The 21,784-nt window shown below is 42.5% G+C and overlaps 2 protein-coding genes across 2 annotated transcripts in view; both read left to right on the top strand.

Moving 5' to 3' along the window:
• Positions 1 to 8,376: 8,376 nt before the first annotated feature.
• Positions 8,377 to 9,014, top strand: T265_15560 (hypothetical protein; the record flags this gene model as incomplete). Its single annotated transcript, XM_009178607.1, has 3 exons — positions 8,377 to 8,387; positions 8,480 to 8,747; positions 8,910 to 9,014. Coding segments are annotated over 3 exons (384 nt in total), but the record flags the coding sequence as incomplete, so codon positions are not given.
• Positions 9,015 to 12,621: 3,607 nt separating this feature from the next.
• T265_15559 (hypothetical protein) overlaps positions 12,622 to 21,784 on the top strand; it is a gene marked incomplete at both ends in the record, with an annotated part of 47,771 nt that continues 38,608 nt past the window's right edge. Inside the window, 4 exons of the mRNA XM_009178605.1 lie at positions 12,622 to 12,679; positions 14,264 to 14,353; positions 18,170 to 18,361; positions 19,496 to 19,774. Of these exons, the coding sequence (XP_009176869.1) occupies positions 12,623 to 12,679; positions 14,264 to 14,353; positions 18,170 to 18,361; positions 19,496 to 19,774 (618 nt within the window). The remainder of the gene's footprint in view (positions 12,680 to 14,263; positions 14,354 to 18,169; positions 18,362 to 19,495; positions 19,775 to 21,784) is intronic.

Raw genomic sequence — 21,784 nt, 5'->3', positions numbered from 1 at the left:
GCGACAGGTTCCTGTCTGTCGCACGCTAACTTGCTAGAGAACAGAGCGGTGTCGATGGCGCCCCATTCAATGACGCCTTTGCCCTACGCAAGTTTGCGGGCATGCCTGAGAGATAGCGCAACGTGTGAATGGGATGCCAGCAAAAATGCGTAGGCGTCTCACATTCTGGTTCCAAGCTGGTGCAATTTGCGACTTTCGAGGCTCGAGTGCTTGCAGGCATGGGGCCGTTAGGTCCAATTACATCAGGCCCAGTGTACGTCATATTTTTGACTTGACGCATACCTCGATCCGCAGAGGGCTGAGGGGTAGCAGTACCTTCGGTCGGCTAAGCCAGCTGCCAGTCACCTCACAGTGGGTTGTTTCCACATGCAAATATCTTGAGATCTTACCAACGCATTCGTCCTACCTGACCTAACAGAGATGTACTCGATGACTCCTTACAGTAATCCGCCACCCTATTAGTCAATAGGTACGCTTGGATGTAAAACGTTCCGACTATGCAGGGTGAATGCAAAACGAAGCTGGTCATTCAAACGTCAGTCTGCAAACAGTCGTTATCAGATTCTCCCAATCATCCGTACGCTAGTCTTTCAGCCCTCACAATGGGTCTCCAGGATCCTGATGGGCACCTACATCGTAACAGGATAAAGCTGCTATACGCAGTGCGCAGACTGGTTGAGATGCAATTCCGGATGCGTATTCGAAACTATGGTTTGTACCAGCTACCACCTTAGGACAGAAAAGTGACTGCCAGGGGCCTGCCTACGGCTTGGGAACTCCAGCCGTAAATGGTGCTATGTAGTCGGACGGTAGGACGAAAAGGCGTTTGGCGGTCTGGGTTGGAACGATTGATCGAAGTACGCGATGGATGAACTCTGGTGTGTTTCAGGGCCTGCGGCTTAGAAGTACACGCCAGGTGTGGGCTTTCTGTCCCATGGTCAAATAAGGACGATGGTCACATGTGCCCCGGTGGCACTCTAATACCTGCCTTCATGAGCATTCCAGTGTCATTTTGGAAAGTACTGTGGAAACAGTGCTTATCCGGAGGGTCGCCTAGAGAGCAGCCAACCATCCAATAGGACTCTAACCGAGAAGTGGATGACCAGGAAAACTTCCGGAGGTTTGTTACAGTGACATTCAGAGAATATGGTGATCGAGAAGAATCGTCCTGATTGTGGCTTGTTGTAGTGTTCATTCTTATATTTCATTCAAACATGTGGAACTAGAATTCTTGCCCTACAGTTCTACAGTCCAGTTTATGCCGTCGAATGATTCAGCATCAGAAGTTGCTGACTGGTCAGATAACGTTGCAGATCAACTTATCTCTCACATATATGCGATCGGAGAGGTCGGAATCTTAACCAATGTCTCCATAAAAATGGTTGGTGTGCGTACTTTGCGCAACTCGTTAGACCCATCAAGCATAGGGGGATGCCAACCTGTCAGCGGAGTCTAGTTAGAAACGCAACCAAAATAGACGACGCATCAGACGTTACTCAAATATACCAAATCGGAGAGCCATCACATACTGACGGAATAATACTGGTAATACGGGATTGAGCGCAGACTCATGTTTCGGCTGCAAAAATTAATATGCGTACATCATCCCAGGTGTCGACCGACATGATTAATTCGTAGGATATCATGACTCCAAATGCAGAATCTGGCTTTTGCTTGGTTACTTTTTTGTGAACAAACGTAAATCCGCTACTCAAACTGGCATCCGTGTTGCACGTTATTGAAGAGTGACGGAGGGGTGGGGTGCGATAAGTTGGCAAGTTTGAGGATCATCACTGAAAATGATGATCTGCAGATAATGAATTAAGCTCGAACGTGTAAAAAAGGGTGAAGTGAATGAAAGTGAACCTGAAGGACACGAAGAACCCAATAGTGGTTAGGAAACGGGAGAAATAAACAGGTTTTACAGGCTGGATATATTTATTTTTGGTCCGTCGTCACAGGTTTACCATAAAAGCTCGCCAAACTACTCAGAGAAGCATACTCAATACAGAAAGAGATATTTCACTATAAGAAGTAAATTGCCGATTTCTTTTTTTGGCTATTCTTTGAATTTGAAAAAAATCAGGTAACCCACCCAACGGGAACCTTTCCTTGCATTAGTCCAATTTGCTCGGGTATCCCTGGTTGTCTTCGTTACACTCAGGTTCTGATCACCCAATGCACCTATGCATTAGAACTAACTTCCCTTTCGTTTTTTTCAAGTAGTCTGTGGGATGTTCATATTTCACAAAAGCGATTCCTGCGGCACAGACACTACATCTCTGTGCGTTTGTCACCACTACCTTTTAGTGGATACGGTTTAAAGGGCGGGGTCAAATGCGATTTTTTGCTCTCTAACCAGTCGAAGAAGGCAGCACTCTGGCGTTGGTCCAATCGTAAGCATGATAAGGCTTGTGATCAAGCATCGATGCTCTGTATATTTAATGCAATTCACATTAACAAATGACGCAGACTAACGCTATCGAGACAGTCAAAAAATCAAAACAAAAAAGGTCATTCAGTTGTAGCATCCTTTCGGTGTCTAACTGCCATGCTGAAGGTTGCACGAAGGCTGGGATACTGCCAGGCTGCCCAAGCTTAGACAGGGGAAGTCGAGAGGCAGAGGTCAGGTTCGAACCACGGACCTTTCGGTCAGTAAGTTCGCGCTCTAACCATTTGGGCCCTCACGCCCATTCAGACAGTCTGCTTGACCATCTTCTATGTAGTGATGATTTCTTGTATCTTGATGTGTCTACCAAACAGGATAATTCTACACTTCGGTGGGAGATTTCGAAGAAAAGGCTTCCCACTCGGTCGTGGCATCTTATTTGTGATTCCTGCTACGCATACCCATATGCGATTTAATTCAGTGATTTGCACGGTAACTTCCTCTTCAAAATGGATCCTGCATCAACTCAACTGCAAATAGACTGTATTTTCCTCAAGCATTCTAGTCGAACATAAAAAGAGCTTCTAGGTTATTTCGTCATGTTTGGTTTGTGGATAGTCACCATGGCTGCCAACTTCGGTTTCATTTTTCCTGTAAAGGACCGTTTATGTCAGTCTACTATTTGCGCAAACATTTGTCAAAGCAAATAACACAAGCAAATGTGGGCATTGTGTGCGACATTGGTGGAAGGAGCTAAAATTCACTACAAACTCAGTACAGTCGACTATTACATCGCCCGTTCACCCTGGTTTCATCATTTGAGGTAGTTGTTATCCAGGCCTTCAGTTGACATGCTTATTTTATCAAGCACATTACGACAGCCTCTTTGTATGAATGTTTTTTCCCTCGCCGCTCAAACGTTGACACGACCTTCGAGTAATTTGGATACATATGAAAGTAATTCACAGTTATCTTTCCCGGGACATCTGTGGGACATGCTGATAGGAGCGGGACGCATGGTACAGCGTTTCTACTGTCCTGAGGTCCTTCTTCATTATGTTTGTTGAACTCAGCTTCAGATTCAGTCAACGGCGTATTCGAATTACACCAGTCTTTCCACCAGCAGTGTGACCCCGAGGGTATTTTTAACCGTAGTCGAATCACAGAAACACCAACAAAATCTCGTAACAGCTCAATAGAGCCGACGGAATTTATTGGCAGAGATAGGAGAACAAGGTCACCACTCTTTTTTCATCCTACCGCACTGCTTGCATTCATTCACGGACAGTTGACAAGTGGGCTGCAAGACCTCTTCTATGATGCTGTGATTGCCGAACAGTCTTTTTAGACGTAAATATCCTCAGACAGAAAAGCCACTGAGAGTATAAAGCAATTTGTGTAGTTTTATTTTGGTGGGAATGATGTGATGAATTTTTTGAATCCAGTTACCACTGAGCCCAAGGCCTATTCTGTGATTCTACATGTACCGTGCCCATTCGAAAATCCCGTAGTGTAGTGGGAATTTTTCCACCATGGATGTATCGCTTGTTGAAACAAGATTTCGTAGACAACCTTGAATGTATTTCGCAAACGTCGTAAAGGCATTTTTCTTTTTTATGATCTTTCAGTCAACAATGGATGCTTTTCATCGTCTTATGTTTAGATCGAATTTAGTATAATTAATATTGTCTCGGTGAATCTTGTTCCACGGGACAGTATGGGTTAGCCGAAGTAGATTCTTCCATCCATTATGACTGAAGGGCAGTTTTGCAGTCTTGAGCCAATCGTTTATAGAAGCATCATCATCATAATTTTTTAGCTAAAGCAACATGATTGTATCTCAGCCCTATTAATTCTTACGAGCTGTAGGACAAATGTTCACTGAAATTATGCCACAGGTGAAAACCGAAATGAATTCGAACTAAAGTAGCCGTTGTTCAAGAGGTCATATGTTCTAAATGGCTGGGTCGGCTTACTCTATCGCTGTCTCCTGGAGCAATAAAATCCCGTATTGCGAGATTGTGTTTGGTCGAGATTCTTACACCGCCTTATCGGGAATCGCTCATTGGTTTACTTTTTCTTTAGGTCTGATCTTTGTCCTAAAAATGTAAACCAACCAAGAGATTTGGAAAAAGTTTGGAATTTATTGAGAAATCATCGCCTCAGAAGGGTTTGGTAAACAATCGGTGGTTTGTAATTGAACAAAGGCTTCAGTCAACGATTCACCGCGGGTGTCACTGTTAGATTTCGTTGGCCTTTGAGGGCTTGTGAGTGTTGCGACAAGTTAGTTGGGGGGAGGAGAGTTGGGTGAGGTTAAGTGGAATTCAGTGATAACTACCACTCATTCTGATAACTGCACATCAACACGTGTCAGTTCTATTGATCCAAGACCGTTCTTCACACGCTTCCGGTGAACAGTCAATTAAAGCACCCTGAAGCGGAAGATCAGGGAACCAAACCCGATTGGAACTAATTTGAGACTCCCCCAACCCATCAATTCAAGATTTTGACAACCATGCTAACCAACAAGAGCAGTTAATTGACACTAAACACTGATTTAGTGCGCTAATATGAAAACGTTTTACTGATGGGTTCTCCTTCTGCCTTAAAACCTGCTCACTTGACCTGGTAAAGCGTTTGTCTCAAAAGCGAAAAGTTGCCGAATTAAAAACTACTGGTTGTTTACCAAAGCTTCTGAGACAACTGAGAGATTTTTAAGTGGATTGCTCCCCTCTATGTTTCTTACTGGGTGGGGCCACTGTAATCCCCTTTCACCAAAAGTTAATCTCCGTCTTACTAAAGTGGTTCGATTACACGCGAGCATTCTTTGCACTGTCTGGTCCATCATATACCACCTCCATAACCCCCCGAAGCTTGTTGTACCAGTTATTGTTGAACCTTGTTCTATCATGCCTGTCAGTCTTGTAGGTCTTATATTATTCTATTGATCCTTTCAGAGTTCGAATCGCCAAAGTGACCGATGCCAGAATTCGAATGCTATCTGACGTAATCAATGGCATCAAAATAATCAAACTTCACGCTTGGGAATCATTATTCTTGGCATTAACACGTGAAATTCGTCGGTAAGTTCCAGTCGGTCAAAGTTGCGAGCCTGGTTAAAATTGAATATTCCATGACATCGTACCAAACTCGAACCCTGCAGGAGTATCTGAGTATAATACTGCGAATTTTTGAAATGGTCAGATGACTATCATCGATGAACAACGTGTTCTTCATAATTTCTGATCGGGTGAAACAGGACGAATGCTTTCAGAACTTTGCCACAGGGAACAAAGCAATCTTCTCTTGAAGGAACACCACTGTGTTGACTATACTGTGGACCATTACGCCCTCACTTTAGCCAAAGTCATTAAAACTCTTATATCCTTCCGCATTATTCTCATTCGACCTTACGTATTGAATCAAGGTTTTCGACCACCTCCCTCCAAAAAAGTCATCTTACAGACCTCAAAAAATGGTGTCCTTCTATCCTTTGTTTTCACCTATGGGATAGATGCGTCTGGTCGATAAGTCGTCCGGTAATGCAACACTATCATAAACCAGGCAATGTCTTACCGAACACTGACATTTTCATATTTTAGCAGCGCGAACACTAGTGTTCTTGAAATTGAGTTCGGGCACTAGACATGAGTCATTCGCCCACAGACACCCACAGATTTGTGGATCATCCGTGTACTGAGGGTCACGAAAATTTCACAAATGATTGGATCTATGTTGTAGCATAGTTTTGTTTTCGAAGGGAAATCACTTGAGGCCGCATGTCAGTGTGTGTGTATGTAGAATATTGGTGTTGCCGTCTCACCGCATGGTTACTGGTTTTTTCGCCAAACTTGGTAGCTGGACCGCAAACATTTTTTCGCTAACCCATGCGATATTGTCAGTGTGGTGTCGGTTGTTTGACCTCTGGCGACAAAAACAAAGCATGGTAGAAAACCGGAAGAAAAAGGCTTAGCCCTTCTTGGGGCTCATCAGGTAGGCGCAGTCCCCGGGTTTTCGTCAACCTTATGTTCTACTTGAAACCAAATTCCACGAAATTAGCGAATATACACTCATATGCAAACTAATTTGGTTCTTTCGACAGACTCACTTGGAACCCAGCTGAATCTCTCGTTTATGATGCTCTCACGCAACTGAATGTGCTGCACCAGGCGGCCTCATGTTTCAGTCGCTACGATATTCGAGACACCGCGATACATGTATATCTTTGTAATGTACTACTCATAAGGTTGCTGAAAATCCATCGACAGCCCACGACTGTTTTCGGCGATATGATTCAGGCAGGAGGGTTGTTCGTCCATCTTGGATGGAAATAGGTCGATTGACAGACACATTGTCGACACACTGTCGACGGATTTTAAGCACCCTTATGAGTAGTGAGTGCATCACAAATATATACATGTATCGCGATATCTCGAATATCGTAGCGACTGAAACATGAGGCCGCCTGGTGCAGCACATTCAGTTGCCTGAGAGCATCATAAACGAGAGATTCAGCTGGGTTCCAAGTGAGTCTGTCGAAAGAACCAAATTAGTTTGCATATGAGTGTATATTCGCTAATTTCGTGGAATTTGGTTTCAAGTAGAACATAAGGTTGACGAAAACCCGGGGACTGCGCCTACCTGATGAGCCCCAAGAAGGGCTAAGCCGGTCGTGGACTTTCAATGGAGTTTCAGCAACCTTATGAGTAGCACATTACAAAGATATACACGGAAAAAGGTTTCACGGCGCTTGCGTGTTTTAACTTAACTGAATTTCACCTACCAAAGTACCACGTTTTAAATGGAGTTATCCGGAGGTGACAATGACACTGAAAGGAGGCGTCGCGGTAGGACTCGCTGTTTTCCATCAAGTATCTCGTTCGCTGACTATCGATTGCTGATGATTTTATATTCGGATTTAACTATCGGAGGTATATTCAAGGTGTCATGTGTGGAAGGACGACATTATCCCAACCTCGCAGGATAAGGCGGTCTAGGTTTTGCATGCGCAGAGGCCTTAGTGAGTGATTCCAATTGAAAAAATCCAATTCATCCTATTGCTATTTCGCTTTATTGAATTTCTAATTTACTGGACAAAATGCCAAACGCCAAGTCAAGACTAAACCAACAGATTTTCATATCTTGCCGGAACAGAGAAAGGCCGTAATTTGGGAGTTTTCACAGTTTCAAAATACTTTCAGCGGTCCCAAACGTAGAACATTCAATAATTTCAGATAAGGCGTATGAGAACACGATTTAAGAACAATAACGACACAGTGGTCTTAGAGACTGTAGTTTAGTTTCAGTTTTGAGGTAATCTAGTTGCCCGGATCAATGGTTCGTGTGCGTACAATTAAGCCTTCTGTGTTCTCATCAACATCTCTTCCCAGAAAATTAACGTTTTCGGATTTTCAGTGTGTAATCGAGTGGTTAAAGCATGAGCAGGGTCAATCAGCTGACCTGTCTCAGAGGTGTTTTTGCAGTAGATGACCTACGATTTGATCTGGCCGTTAGTTATGTAGACCTGTTTTACACCAAGGTCTGCGGAATGGTTCACGATCCTTTGAGAAATACGTCGATTAGTTTCGCCGATATAGGTGATACCGCAACCTCACGTGAACTTACAAAAATGGTATGTATGGTCATGACCGCCCAAGCTCTGGGATGAACATGGTTCATCTCACGAGTTTACAGGGCGTTTCGAATCCCCGTTATTAGTTGAAGACTAAATCATTAGACCAAGATTTGGTAGTCAACAATGTGGTTGACTCACACTTGGTCAGGATGGAGCGCCACCCATCTTTCAATCAAGCAAACCGTACCACATGGCTACGTGTTGACTGGCCGCTCTATTGACCTTTGTAGTCTGGAAACCGGATGTTCCTCTAACATACCTTTTCAACTCACTTTACGATTTTGATGGTAAGTTATCCTGGTGTAGGTAAATCGTAAAGCCTTTACTTGAGCATAGTTTTCTTGTTTAAACAATGGATCTCAAGTAAGCCCCAATCTAGCTACATTAGCCGTTATTCAAGTGCGTCCACCCTCTTCTCCCTACTCAGCATTTATACTAAACTGTCCTATTTTCAGACGTGAAACCCATCTGATCGTGTTTGTCCGACTTTGTCAAACATTTCAATTTACTCAGCTGGTCTACCAAGTCAAGGTCACAACGTTGGCAATGCTGTTGCCTATCGTGCTTTTACATGAAGGTCCAACGGATCCGTTGGCGTTACGAAGTAGCGAACTGTTCACTTTGCTGAGCTATCTGAATGCTTTGTTTCTTTCGCTCACACTGTTCCTTCCAATGTGCATTCAATATCTGTTCGACACTAAAGTCAGCTGTGAACGCATACAGGTAATTTCTCCGTCCAGTTGAATCACGTGACCATATGCGTATCTTCCTTTGCATACCAGATAGTACCACAACTTCTGTTTTAGTCTATAGCTACTTTACTATTTATAGCTGTACACAAATGATCCCACATAGTTTTTCCGAGTATTATCTATTTTTTTCCAGAGCTTCCTGATGATCCCCGAACTTCAGGATGATAGGCAACCCGCCGTGATCGACACAGAGGAACCACACATTTATATGGACAACGTCTCGGCACGTTGGTTTGACGTAAGTAGAATAACCAAAAGTTTTCCCCTGAATGGGGCTCTGTAAGTGCATGCTGCTCTGCGAACATATGGGTGTTGTTGACTAATTTTGATTCAAAGTTTGTCGAGTGTATTCCATGATCCATTGAGAAAGACTTCGATATAGGTGTTACCCAAACTTACAAATGTTATGTATAACAAAATGATCACTCAATATATGGGACCTATTCTGAAAAAGTTCTCCATGTTTGTCCAGATAAAGCGCAATTAAACTGCTCTGCATGTGCGATTCTAAGTGGACTGAAGTTTCTGCTTGATGTTGTTTGGTATGGTCGCAATTTAATTGGACGCACATCGTAATTTACTTTTTGTCTGTGTTGTTCAAATTGGGTGCAAGCTTTGGGTTGCTTTGTATGGAGAATGAACTTTTCTGGATAACCGTTGGCCAAAATAGTCCTTATCCACAAATCCTGCTTCGTCAGTTGGTCGACTTTTCAGATGAGTCCAACCCCTTGACGTTGTACACGGATGTGAGGAATTGTCGCACAGTAGTAGCCTTGGCAATCGACATATCTCCTCAGCGTTGCCATGGCGTACATTAGTTTGCAAAGCGCTCTTCCCGGACACTTCATTCTCATTTGAGTGCTTACTAATCACAGAATTTCCGCAATGTTCATAGCCGTGAATAAATTCCTGTTGCTGGAATGATATCGAACTATGTGTAGCAATTATTGCTGTGTCGTAAACATATCCGTGTTGGGAATCAGGAATGTGTGAAATTAGTTGACGAGTGACTGAAAAATCATTGAATAAAAGTTTTACTACTTATATGGGATGATTCCGAAGATGTCCAATGATCATTCAGAAAAGTGGTATAAGTTGCAAGGTGTTAACTTTCAGAAGCCACACACCTATAGGATTCCTCAAACTCATTGAATCTTTCACCATCAGAACCTGATAATGTCAGGTGTAAACAAGCTAGCCCTTCAAACGGTTAGATTTAACGCTTGAAAATTCTTTTTGTATCTTTAATTTTGAACAACATGTGTGCAGACTAACATAACAGGGGATGAAAGTCAAGCTGAAGTTTGAACCCGGTTCATCAAAATATTAGCCCACGGTCTTTTAACCATTTGGTATCCGGGGCTGGCTTTCCTTTGTCGCAGTGCAACTCAGTGCTGTCTGCTTATGACTGAAGGTCGTATTCTGTTTGCGACCGACGCAGCTAAATGGAGTCTTAACGTCTGACAACCCGCATCTGCTATTTATTCCTACAAATAGAGATAACAGGACGTAATACCTCGAAGGGCCAAGTAGTCCACCCGCTATACATGAGCGAATCCTGCCATAGAATCCCTAGATTTCCGGAAGGTTTTTGCTTGCAAAAGACAACTTCATACATGGCACGTTTTATGTAGAAGAAATAGTTTGGCGAAGTAACTTACCGCAAAGGTTGAGTTTCGGGCACCATCTGGACATTTTTGGTTGAATCTTCTTTTAGGATGGTAGAAGTGGTTAGAATCGTCACGAAGGCCATGTCTTCTGATGCAGAGTACATTTTAGGAAAGCTTTAACGTAGTGATACATCTTGGAAGCCAACCAATATGTCAGCACAAAGTGCGAAATGAAACCGATGTGCCGTTGAGTTCGGTTGTACAAAGCCAGCCCTCTGATTCAGTTGGATTTGACTACGCTCACTCCACAATTACTATCCGACACATTTTCATTTTTGCTTTCTGTGGCTTAGCCAAAGCGTCCATTTTTGGGATTGATCCACCGCCTTCGTAAAGGTGTTTGGCATAATCTGTATCGCAGATTCTCAATCTAATTATGAACATAATGGTTGACGTTGCTGTCAGTACCGAAAAAAGTTGAGAGGTTTAGTTTGAGTCCATTCTGTTTGAAGCAAACAAAATGTCAATATGACTTGGAGACGTCAATTCCATCGTGTAGTAATCGCCAGAGGTTTCAGGGAAGCGGTTGGCTTCCGTACACCTCGCACACAGGCAAATGGTACTTCCGCTTATACTGGTATTGAGACTAACTGACGCTATTAATAAATTTGATTATAACGTAGGAAATCGAACATTATACATAATCTAAAAACCATGGCCTCTGCAGTTTAGACTAACAATCAAAGATCGGCAATGCGACATTGTCCTACAGTGGACGTTTGGAGACTACACTAAATTTTCATGTGTTCTAAATTCGTATAAACTCGTTTGGTGCAATTACAGACAGACTCTTGTGAGGGGAGGCGGCAAGTGTACCACTAAGACACTTTTATAGGCCGACTGATATCAGTACTTAAGTGCGTTGTCTTCCAAAGTTGGCGAGACTAGAACAGCCTAAACAAACTAGGTGCGCACCAGTGTTCCATTTGCTTCTCCCGAATTCATTTCTGAGTTCAACAGGGTATATTATATAAGGAACGTACCATGACATTCAGGTCGGCTGTATGAACCGAAGGTTGTACCTGATTTCTCCTACGTTGCACCCTGCAATTTGACTTTTGGCTTGTCATCTAATCTCAACCAACGTGTTTGAATGTCCGTGGTGACTTAACCGCTAAGAATACACACCCTGTGCACGTGTTATTGGCCAATTTACCTGATGCAAATGGGCAAACTACGGTTGGACTACAAGAGCCAGCCTCCCGCTGAGCCTCAAAACTATGATGTGCAGGACTCCCGTATTATGACATAAGCAACTGTGTACCCGTTCTTAAATACAACCTTTATTTTACTGACCACAAATTAATCCATAGAACTTTTTAAATCGATCTCAAATGTAAGCATAGTTGAAACTTCCAAAACCGCCTTTCTATATCATTTACCCTAATAGCAAACAACTTATGACACGTGACATTTTATTTGTAGACACCAATGTCTCTGGTAAGTGCGAATTTCAGTCCTTTTCCCAGACAGTTTTATCACTTAAGCGGCACTGGTGAATTCGATAATTTGGTGTAACGCGTGGCTGTGATTATTGTACTGATCCTTTCCAAGAATCACGTTTTGAGTGTTGATGACTTGAGTGGGACCATACATGATTCATTGAAAAACTGAATCACAGTCATCCGTGTATTATCTTTCGCACCACGCTATGGAAATTGCACTGTTGCGGGTTGCTTCGGTGTGTCCTGTCTGAGATTTTTTTACCAGCTTTCTCCTTCTTCCAAAATACAGTTTTCCCCTTGAATGAGCGCTTGGGGAGACCGTTAATAACGGGTGGCTTGTGGAAAGTAGTTGCTTTCTTGGGGGAAAAAACACAAGAAGACGATTCAAGGGATTATCACTGCTTGAGACTGACCTTGGATGATCTCTATGAAAAGAAGGAGGACTGTGGTATAGAACGCCACGAAAAAGCCAAAGTGTCCCTTCCAAAACCTGGGAAACCCAAACATAGCAATTGGTTTTCAGTTTTGTATGGTGCTTTATTTGAGATTGTATGCGTTATGTAGAGATTAGTTATGTACCGGACACCGACAAATCGTTGTACCTTCAAAGATCTGCTGCTTCAAAATTCCCTATTTATTTTACGGTTGAATCACCTTAGGTCACGTCAACACACGCTGAGGATCAGATTGTGAAATTAGTCATTGTATGCAACAGTCTGGCGACTTTAAAAGAAGTCAGAGAATTCAGTATCAGCAAGCAGAGCTGCTCACAACTACAGGAAGTTTCGGTGGGTCCCATACAGGGCTTTTTACCGAGAAGTTCTCAGTGGTATCTCTATTTTGCTGCTTATTTTATCACTTTTTCCTCAAGAGGCCTGGGGTAAAGTAAGCAAATAACTGGAGATTATCACAGCCGAGTGTAAGAGAAGGAGCGCTCCCTTGGTATGAACTAGTGTTTGCATCTTTTCTATCGACAAAAAAGAAGGCGGTATTAATTGATGCGTTTAACATGTTCGAGTGATTGTGCCACTTAATCCGACAAATTTCCCGGACTAATTCCCAAGGAGATATTTTGACCTTGTAATCACAAACGTATTCTTCAAATACAGGGAATGCTGGGTCTTGTGATGTCTCAAGTTATATTTGAGTGCACTGTGTATATATGAAGCTTGCTTTTGCTCCAGAAGTCTGTGATTGGCTCAAAGAGTGAGAGTTCCTGGACGAATGTTCTTGATCAGAGTGCTTAGATTCGAACCAACTCATAAAAGATGTGAGTGGTATGGGTGGATAGCTTGAAATCTACAAGCTACCAACTGCCCTGTTTGTTTAAACCGCTGCCTGCGGTTTAAAAAAATTACCCCGTGCCACTCACACCAAACGATTCAACTTCATTGCGCATCTTTGCATCGGAATCCCGATGGGGCTTTGACAACTGTTCGTTTTACGGAAGAATGTCAATGTGCTACTGACTACGAGGAATTACATTGAGTCTCCAGTTCCGACGATTCGAACATGTATATGAGCTCACAGCTGAACAACACATGCGTGCTTTGTGAACCTAACGAAGGCGAATGCTCGTACATGGTTTACAAGTGACATACGTGCCACTATTGGTAAAAACAAAGAGCGATAGATTACGATCATAGTTTCATCTACTGTTGAAACGCACGCGTTATTTATTTTCTACTTAACAGAGTTACCTGCCGCTCTCAGCTTAGTTGTCTGACGCCTCTGAAATATTTTGTTCCTAATTCAGCTAAAATTTTCAAACATTTGCATTAAGAGGAAGCCAGTTGCAGAGAATCGGAATATCATGGTATTTGTGAGCGAGTGTTATTTATAGAAAGGTCATTTCACCCTTGGATATGAAGATTTATCGCTGACTGAATAAACACGTTCAGCTGTAACGTTAACGTTTCTATAGTTGCGCGCAGATTAAAAAAATGACTGCAAATCTTCGCTGCGCGAAATGGTGCATCCCGTTCCGGCCATGCGTTGTTTCCCGTCCCTCTCGTGTTAGGACAAAATCAAGCAATTTCTCCTAGTTATTGCTCATTTTTTCATGACGTGGTCTTCGTCACATGCAGCACCGGTATGCTTCCAAATGACAACTCAGTCGCCTGGTTCTGCCCATAACTTCTCCGTGAACTGTCACTGAACATTAAACTGAGATCCGACCTTTGCTTGTCCACAGGAGGATCTATGAAAGCGAAATATACTATTCTTACTAGGGAATCAATAGAAAGGTCAACAGTAGGTTTACATTGATCTTGCTCTCTCTCCTTCTGTTAAAGACTTTTTGGGTCGGATATCCCAGGCACTTATGGGAGTCGATTTTTAATTATTCGTCAAACTTGTTTTCCTACTTACAGCTTAAGCTGAAGCCGACACTTAGTGGAATCAACCTTAAATTCGTTGGTCCCCAACTGATTGCCATTGTAGGACCAGTGGGCTGCGGTAAAGTAAGTCCTTAGTTGACTTTATGTGCATATTTTGGAACTTTTAAGCTAGATGCATCTCTGTCAATCTCAAGCGGCTTTGCCAACCAAAAGTAGGAGACACGAAGGTAACATCGGTTCCGATAGCAAAATATATGGTTAGTCTATTTGTTCTGATTGTTCTGGTTTTGTTCTGATTTGTTCTGATTTTCTGGTGATCCAGCGGTGGCATCAGGATCCACTTGACTATCTGTGCGTGCCAAAACCACTATGCTTGGTTGCATTCCTATGAAAGAAGTTAGACCTGACAGTCAATGACAATGGACACGCAACTTTTGATCCAAATGTACGTGAGCTCAAACCAACTTTAGCAGTAAAACCATCGGAGCACCTTTTTCTGTGAAGTGTCCGATTTCTTGTAATATCACAATCCTGGCTGACAGAAATAACTCTTAGATTAGGAGAATAGATAAAATGAAAACCGTTATGACGTTGGAGTTGGTATGTTTACCTCCTGAATCGACATTTGTGACCACTCCTTTCTTCACCATGGTTTCTGTCAATTACAGTTTTTGGCATGTGCAAATAAGTCATCTAGAAGGCATAATTTTTATTTTCAATCGTCGGTTGTAAGAACATTCACGATGGCTATGTGTAACAAATGCTACTGGGCTAAAATCTCTCCTTTTTGAAACTCCTGTTTTTTCTCCTCTGATACTGTTCTCCAGTAAGATACCACCCTCTTGCCGACGAAGTAAAAACTAGGATCTCCGAAGCTTCTCGCAAATTTGTTGTGTCCAAAAACCAATGCCGATAAGGTGTTGACATTGGCTTGGCAGTGTAGAAAACACTGAAGCGCGTCTGCTACTGCCACGTAGTTATGCAATGCGATTGGTCACACGGCGCTGAATACATGATCTCAGTCCGTGACCCTTAGTGTTGCATATAAATTATGAGAAAACCATGCTGACCACACAGTGTATCGGACTGACTTCGGTGGCCACCCAAAGGCTAGAATCGGTGGATTTAGTATGACCAGTCCGGTGGCGCTAGTACAGTCGCCTCTTAGAGAACGTAATGCCTCATGCTTAGGCCTGTCCCGTATGGAAGAAGGGAAGGAGTAAAAAACAGATGACCTGGAAAACTGGTAATTTGTGCAGTCAGCAGGCTTCCGGTGCAGACACGCGTCCATCAGTGGGCAAACATTATTAATGGCATGATATAGTTACGAAGTCGATCGCATTGTTCGGGCGATCCACTCACTTTCAATGTTCAAACTAAAAAGATAATCCCTCCAATGAATGCAGTTCTCGATCCACCTTGGGGATAGTGCGGAGCACGCACTGTACACGGGACACAAAATACATTTGGAAAATTTTGAGGTTTTGATGTGAGGACTACGGTCCACGTCACACAGACTGATCGCCGAGGCGGTAGAAATCGCCAAGCATCCCAGTGTTAACAAAATAGAAGGTGTAGAACTGGCAAGCGTGTGGAGAGTGGTTCTGGATCAGTCGAGCTGACACGTGTTGTTGTGCGGTCATCGGAAGGAAGAGTTGTCATCATCTGAATTCCACTTGACTTCAACTCCCCTCAAACTAAATTGTCCGAGCACTCACGATCCCACAAAGACCAGGAAAAGTCTACCAGTGGCAGCCGAGGTGAATCATCAGCCCGATCAGAATTAATTTGAACCCCCCAATCCACCAAAGCAAGATTTTGACAACTTAACTTACCGACAAGAGCCGTTAATTGACATTCAACACTGATCTAGTGTGATAATCTGGAAAGGACTGACTTACTGATTGGTTCCCCGTCTGCCTCATAACCTGGCCAATTTGGTGACCTGCTCACTTGGAGCCGTGAATTGACCCCCAACACGGATCTAGTGTGATGATCTGAATAGGACTCGCTGATTGGTTCCTCGTCTGCCTTATAACCTGGTCACTTCGGTGACCTGCTCACTTGGTCTGATGAAGCTTTTGTGTCAAAAGTGAAACGTTGCCCAAATAAAAACTACCGATGGTTTATCAAGCTCTTCTGAAACGAAACGACACCTTAGGGATAGTTTTTTTTCGAAAGATGGACGCCACTGATTTATACATTAGTACATTTTTTCCTGACGTATTTCATTGACACAGAGCTTATCTGCAAATGTTTGTAATTCACCCTAAAGTGCATACTAATCAACAGCTTTGGTCTTTAATTAGAATAAATCTGATCGGCTACTTGGTGAGCTTAATAGAACCGACTAACGCTACTTGGGTTGGCATGTCGTTTCCATCTCACTTGCCGCAGTATTAGCGTCAGAAAAGATGTTCAAGTTCAGATTTCTTTTCGTAAAATCAACGATGCAATATTCAATGGATATCGACTCACGACAGAAGCTTACCAAATGTTACGTAACCATCAAGTGACTAAATACGCTCGAACATGGTTACCAGTCGATTATCCGATTCTGTCATGGGTTTGGATGGTTAATAACACGTGCTCGAATCATTTCTGCAGTCTAGGAGTTCTGGATGTCTCTAGGTTCGTGCAATAACGGAGATGTCACATTTTTCTTATCTGCAGTTCTATAAATTCATTGTAATAACAAGATGCTACAGAGCTTGGCGTGCGGGACTCTGGCAAATAAACATACCACTTCACACTCTGTAATGGAACTCCGACTACGTGTATTAATTGTTCAGTTCCTCTGTTTGTCACGATTATTCTTCTATTTGAATCCCGAAAACCTTCATTCGTTTCTGATGAATGCTTGTACCAGGCCTTCCTCAGGCTTCCTGGCATTTTTCCAATCATCCAAAGCTCCTCAACCTGAGGAAACTCAAAAGTATACTTATGAGAGCTTCTTACCCGAGCTTGTGTGACGTCTCTTAACTATTATTGCATCTTACGATAAGACAACACAGAAACCAGATAGCTGCGGCCGACAATAATCCTAGGATCTGTGTTCGCTTCGAGATTGGGAGATTGTGCGTTCGCCCGTGATTTATTTATAATTCTGATTACTTTTGGTTATTGCTCTTGGTTTCCCAGTAAACTGGTTGAATCAACAAAGATCCTATTCCCTGAATTACAAGCGGGCACTTTTTCTCTGTGGGATTGCTTTCCCACCAGTTTTCGTGCATTTTGTTGACATTGACACCTGTTGGGATTGATCACGAACATGTTCGCCTGTTTAGACACAGTGATTCAGGTTAGTTCTGCATTAGCTGTTTGTTTAACACCGGAGTTTTCACACAGACATGTACTGTTGATGAGTACCACGAAGCAACAGTACTCTCCCTCTGGTATGGTTCACCCAGAATATTCATATCAGAGCTGAAGATGAACTATTCACATAAGGGTAATGCCGGCACGAGTTCAACAAACTAGGCACCACTTGATGGCTTCAACGTTTAGCTCCCATATCTCTGGCAGTGATTCCTTCAAAGTTCCACCTAACTTCCCAGACCTACATAATTCTCCTATCGAAGTTTTTGTTCCCATAACAACACACGTTCCATTGTTTCGTTTCCTAGCTAGTTGTTTTGATGTGTTTTTGTGGACAAATACACCTTATTGACGATTTCCATATTTGTGAACACGTGCTCTTATTCCAAAAAATCGGATCGTTTTCTATCTCCATGCGGTTATCCGCTTTTTAACGAGTCTGGCGTGAAATTAACATAGGGACATGAAATAATTCCGCCACTGATAGCACAATCGCCTGTCGGTTTTCTATCGGAATCGCACCCAATGCCTCCCTTGCCTAGTAAGCGACTGTTCATTTTGGGTTCTGGTCATGGGTGACAACTGCGGTCTGGATAAAAAGGTCAACTTTTCCCATTTTAGTCTTCTCTGTTGCAAGTCATACTCGGTGAACTTCCATACTTCGAAGGCGATGTTGTTCGTTCGAACCGTATGGCCTATATGCCCCAGGTTGCATGGATCACTCCAGGAACACTGAGACAAAATGTGCTGATTTCCGAGCCGTTTGACCACGAACGTTACTGGAAAGTCCTGCGTGCGACAACGTTGAATGTGGTGAGTGATCTCACTGTTCACTTTGAATAAGTGGTAAAACTGCAAATTGTCAGTCTATATTAGGACAGACAGATTGATCAACTCACCCAACGGGTAAACGTAAGTTTCAGTATTTTTATTTGTCTCACTAGCGGTTGTAATAGACAGATGGTTCATCCGAGGAAGATGGATTTCTTGCACTGATTTTCTTCGAAGTCAGATATGAGTCACAGCATGTCCTTTCTGTGTTGTGTTGTCTGTCCCTTCATATCTTCCATCTTGATATGAGTGATATGTTTCCAGTATTTGATGAACAGAGCCGTTTGTTCGATGAAGCTGACTCTGTCAGAAGTGAAAAGCGAGTTCCATTCTACAGGCGGTATGCAGATTATACATGAGAAGCAGTTCGAATTTCAAGCTTCGTACAAATTAGCTAAGCTAGCTAAGATGACGTTTTCGAGACTGTTGTTGGATTCGTCGATTCCTCCATTGAAAAGCGGATGGCCTGTTTTAAATATGTAGGCGGCAGCGTGCAGTAGTAAAGGAGAGCGTTTTGCCAGCAATGAAAATTGGGAGCCGGTATGGACAATGGAGTGAGGTGATCTTTTCTGGATTTTTCGTATCATTCGTTAGTTTTCTTGAAATACAGTCGCAAAGCCAGTTGGCCTCTGATTTGAAAGAACTCAGGGAGTTTAGCCGGTGGTCTGTTTAGCAAATCATTATTTAAACTTTGAAAAAAATCTAACTTTTGAAATTCTGGGAAGTCCCTCTTTAAGTCTGATAGATCTTTCTTCAGTCGAGCGGTGTAACATGCCATCTACGCAGCAGAGGATTGTACCGGGAAAAGACAACTATTCTTCACTTCAGAAACCTTGGATTTCATATAAAGCACTCAGTTGAAAGCCTTCAAATATTTCCAACATTCTGTCCAACCTGGAGCAGAGTAGTCTGCTGGTTCCCATCTGATCCATGTAATTATTATGCGACTGTTTTTTGAAAGGCAGTTTGAGAAATATTCCCGATTACTTCGTAATCATTGTGCAGCTGGCATAGATTTCACTCACATATCCATGATTTATTGATTGTCCGGAATGTTCAACCCTCAAGTTATGTGTAAAGACGCTCAATGAAACTCACCGTGTTTCTTTCCCACAGGATATCGAAAACCTTACTCAAGGTGACAAAACTCAGGTGGGCGAACGGGGTGCCAGCCTGAGTGGTGGACAGAAGGCGCGTATCAGTTTAGCAAGAGTGGCCTATTCTCAGGCAAAATTTCTTCTCTTGGACGATCCGCTAGCAGCGGTGGATGCTCGGGTTGCCAACCACTTGTTCTATCAATGCATCTGTGGTTTTCTCAGTGATCGATTACGATTGTTGGTCACGAATCAACTTCATTTCCTTCCACACGTCGACAAAATTATTATCTTGGAGGAGGTGAGTGAGCGAATCGAACGACAAATGTGGGTTCTGTATGACGAGATGATTTGAGCTTCTGGGGAATCCGCAGTTGGTTCTCTAAAGGCGTCAAAAGGTCTTTCGACTTTATTCGAACGCAGCATGTGGGCGTAGAAAGAAGAATGGGTAATCTGACACTTGGTCTAGTAATTTCAAACGATCACCAGCCTGGACCTGCTAACCTAGGAGTTAAACCACGGATATTGTCTTTGTTCTTCACCTGTTGAATTTCAATTAGTAGAGAACACTCTGTGTTACCTATGTTTTTTCAAATCTGGTAACAGCTGGCCGGGGTCGAAGTCCATGACTTGATAGGTGCGAAGCTGTTCTCGAAGGTCGATCATCATCCATATAAAAATAATCTAGGTATTCTGTATGCATTCAACAGGTGATGGTTATGGCGATATGGTGGTATGATGGTATAGTTATTCATTAGTTGTCAGCTTGTTATGACATGAGTAATACCTGGTTTGCAAAGGAAAACATTTTCAAATTAACAAGGTTCATCTGGCATTCCATCATAATGTTCTCAGTCTAGGTTGTGTTTCCATTTTTTTACTGAGATCATTCTGAAAACATAAATTTGTATGACCACACTTCGGTCAAAATGAACCAACAAACATCATAGGTTGATTACTGAATGAAAAACACGATGATAACTGCAGTTTTTCATAACTTAACGTTTCGATCACAATGGGTGACCTTCACAGGAGCAAAGTGGTCGAAATCACACTCAAGCTGAAAATTTATGCTTTGACCAGCCTTCATGAACTGTCCAATAGAACGATACAATTTGGACAACACCTCGGAACGCGTTTGTATGATAATCTTGTGGATTATTTTACCGTAGACACTGCTCCTAAAATTTTGTTTTCTTTCATTCATCGCAAGTTTCCTGGGTTTTCTAACTAGAAACATTCAATTTAAGAAAAGTTTTCAATAAATCAAGTGATTAACTGCATTTCTCCATTGTCAGATGAGATGATTTCTACCTCTTCAAATGCGAGATTAAGTTGCGAGTCAGTTGAGTCGCCAGTTAAATCAAAATCACATTGAAAATGCGTGTATTTAGCGAGTCACGCATAGTTTGGGTTCGAATAGAGCGTATGATTCACAAAACACATATGCTGCGCTTACTGATGAGTCCCAAGAATAATTAAGGCGGTTGTGAGCTGTCAAAAAATGGATAGCATTTTTACGAGGAAGCAAATAAACAAGTGTGATGATCTACCATACCTTATTTTTATTTATGAGCTGGATATGATATGGTATATGATACCACTTGTATACTACTTATAAGGCATTTAATAAAACGCTCCACAAACAGTGCGATATGAAATGCAGTTTTTCGACTCTCGAGACAGTTTGAAAGCTAATAATATTGATCTCAAACATTGCAAAATGTTGCAAAAAGTACCGCGTAGTTGAAATTGGGTTTCGTAAAGAAATCAGCCATCGCTGAAATCGACAGAAAAAAGAGACCAGTCAGACTCCATGTATGGGGATTATGAACAGTCCCTCAGGTTGTAGCTTAAAGTTGCTCTTTTCTTACCACGCAAACTCGAGCACAAGGAGGGGAACCACCAACCCAAACTGGCACTGGTGATGTCTCCTCGAATTTCGACGAAACGTCTGCAAGTCAATTGCCAAGCTCGGCGGACAGATCAGCCACAAAAGCATCACCGAGTACAACGCACGGTACATATCCGATATTCCCTTGGTAGGTTTTGCTACTGGCAAATATATTCCCGCCGATTGAAAAGCTAAGACAATGTTTATTCTATACAAGAATATGGCAAAAAAAGTGAGCGAACAGCTAGTTCATAAAGCCTGTTGTCTTTAGGATTCCGTATTTGTGCCCCGTCACTTCCCTGCTCAACTGATCGCGCTGTTAGTAATGTGCTCGAGTGAGCTAATTAGTTGTTGGTCATAGCTCATGTAGTGTGAAATTACGACATCATATACATGATGCCTGTAACAAATATCTAT

This window comes from Opisthorchis viverrini, assembly GCF_000715545.1.
Source record: "Opisthorchis viverrini unplaced genomic scaffold opera_v5_603, whole genome shotgun sequence".
Lineage (NCBI taxonomy): Eukaryota > Metazoa > Platyhelminthes > Trematoda > Opisthorchiida > Opisthorchiidae > Opisthorchis > Opisthorchis viverrini.
Note: the sequence above shows the minus strand (reverse complement) of the source record. Positions and strands in the feature narration are given on the sequence as shown.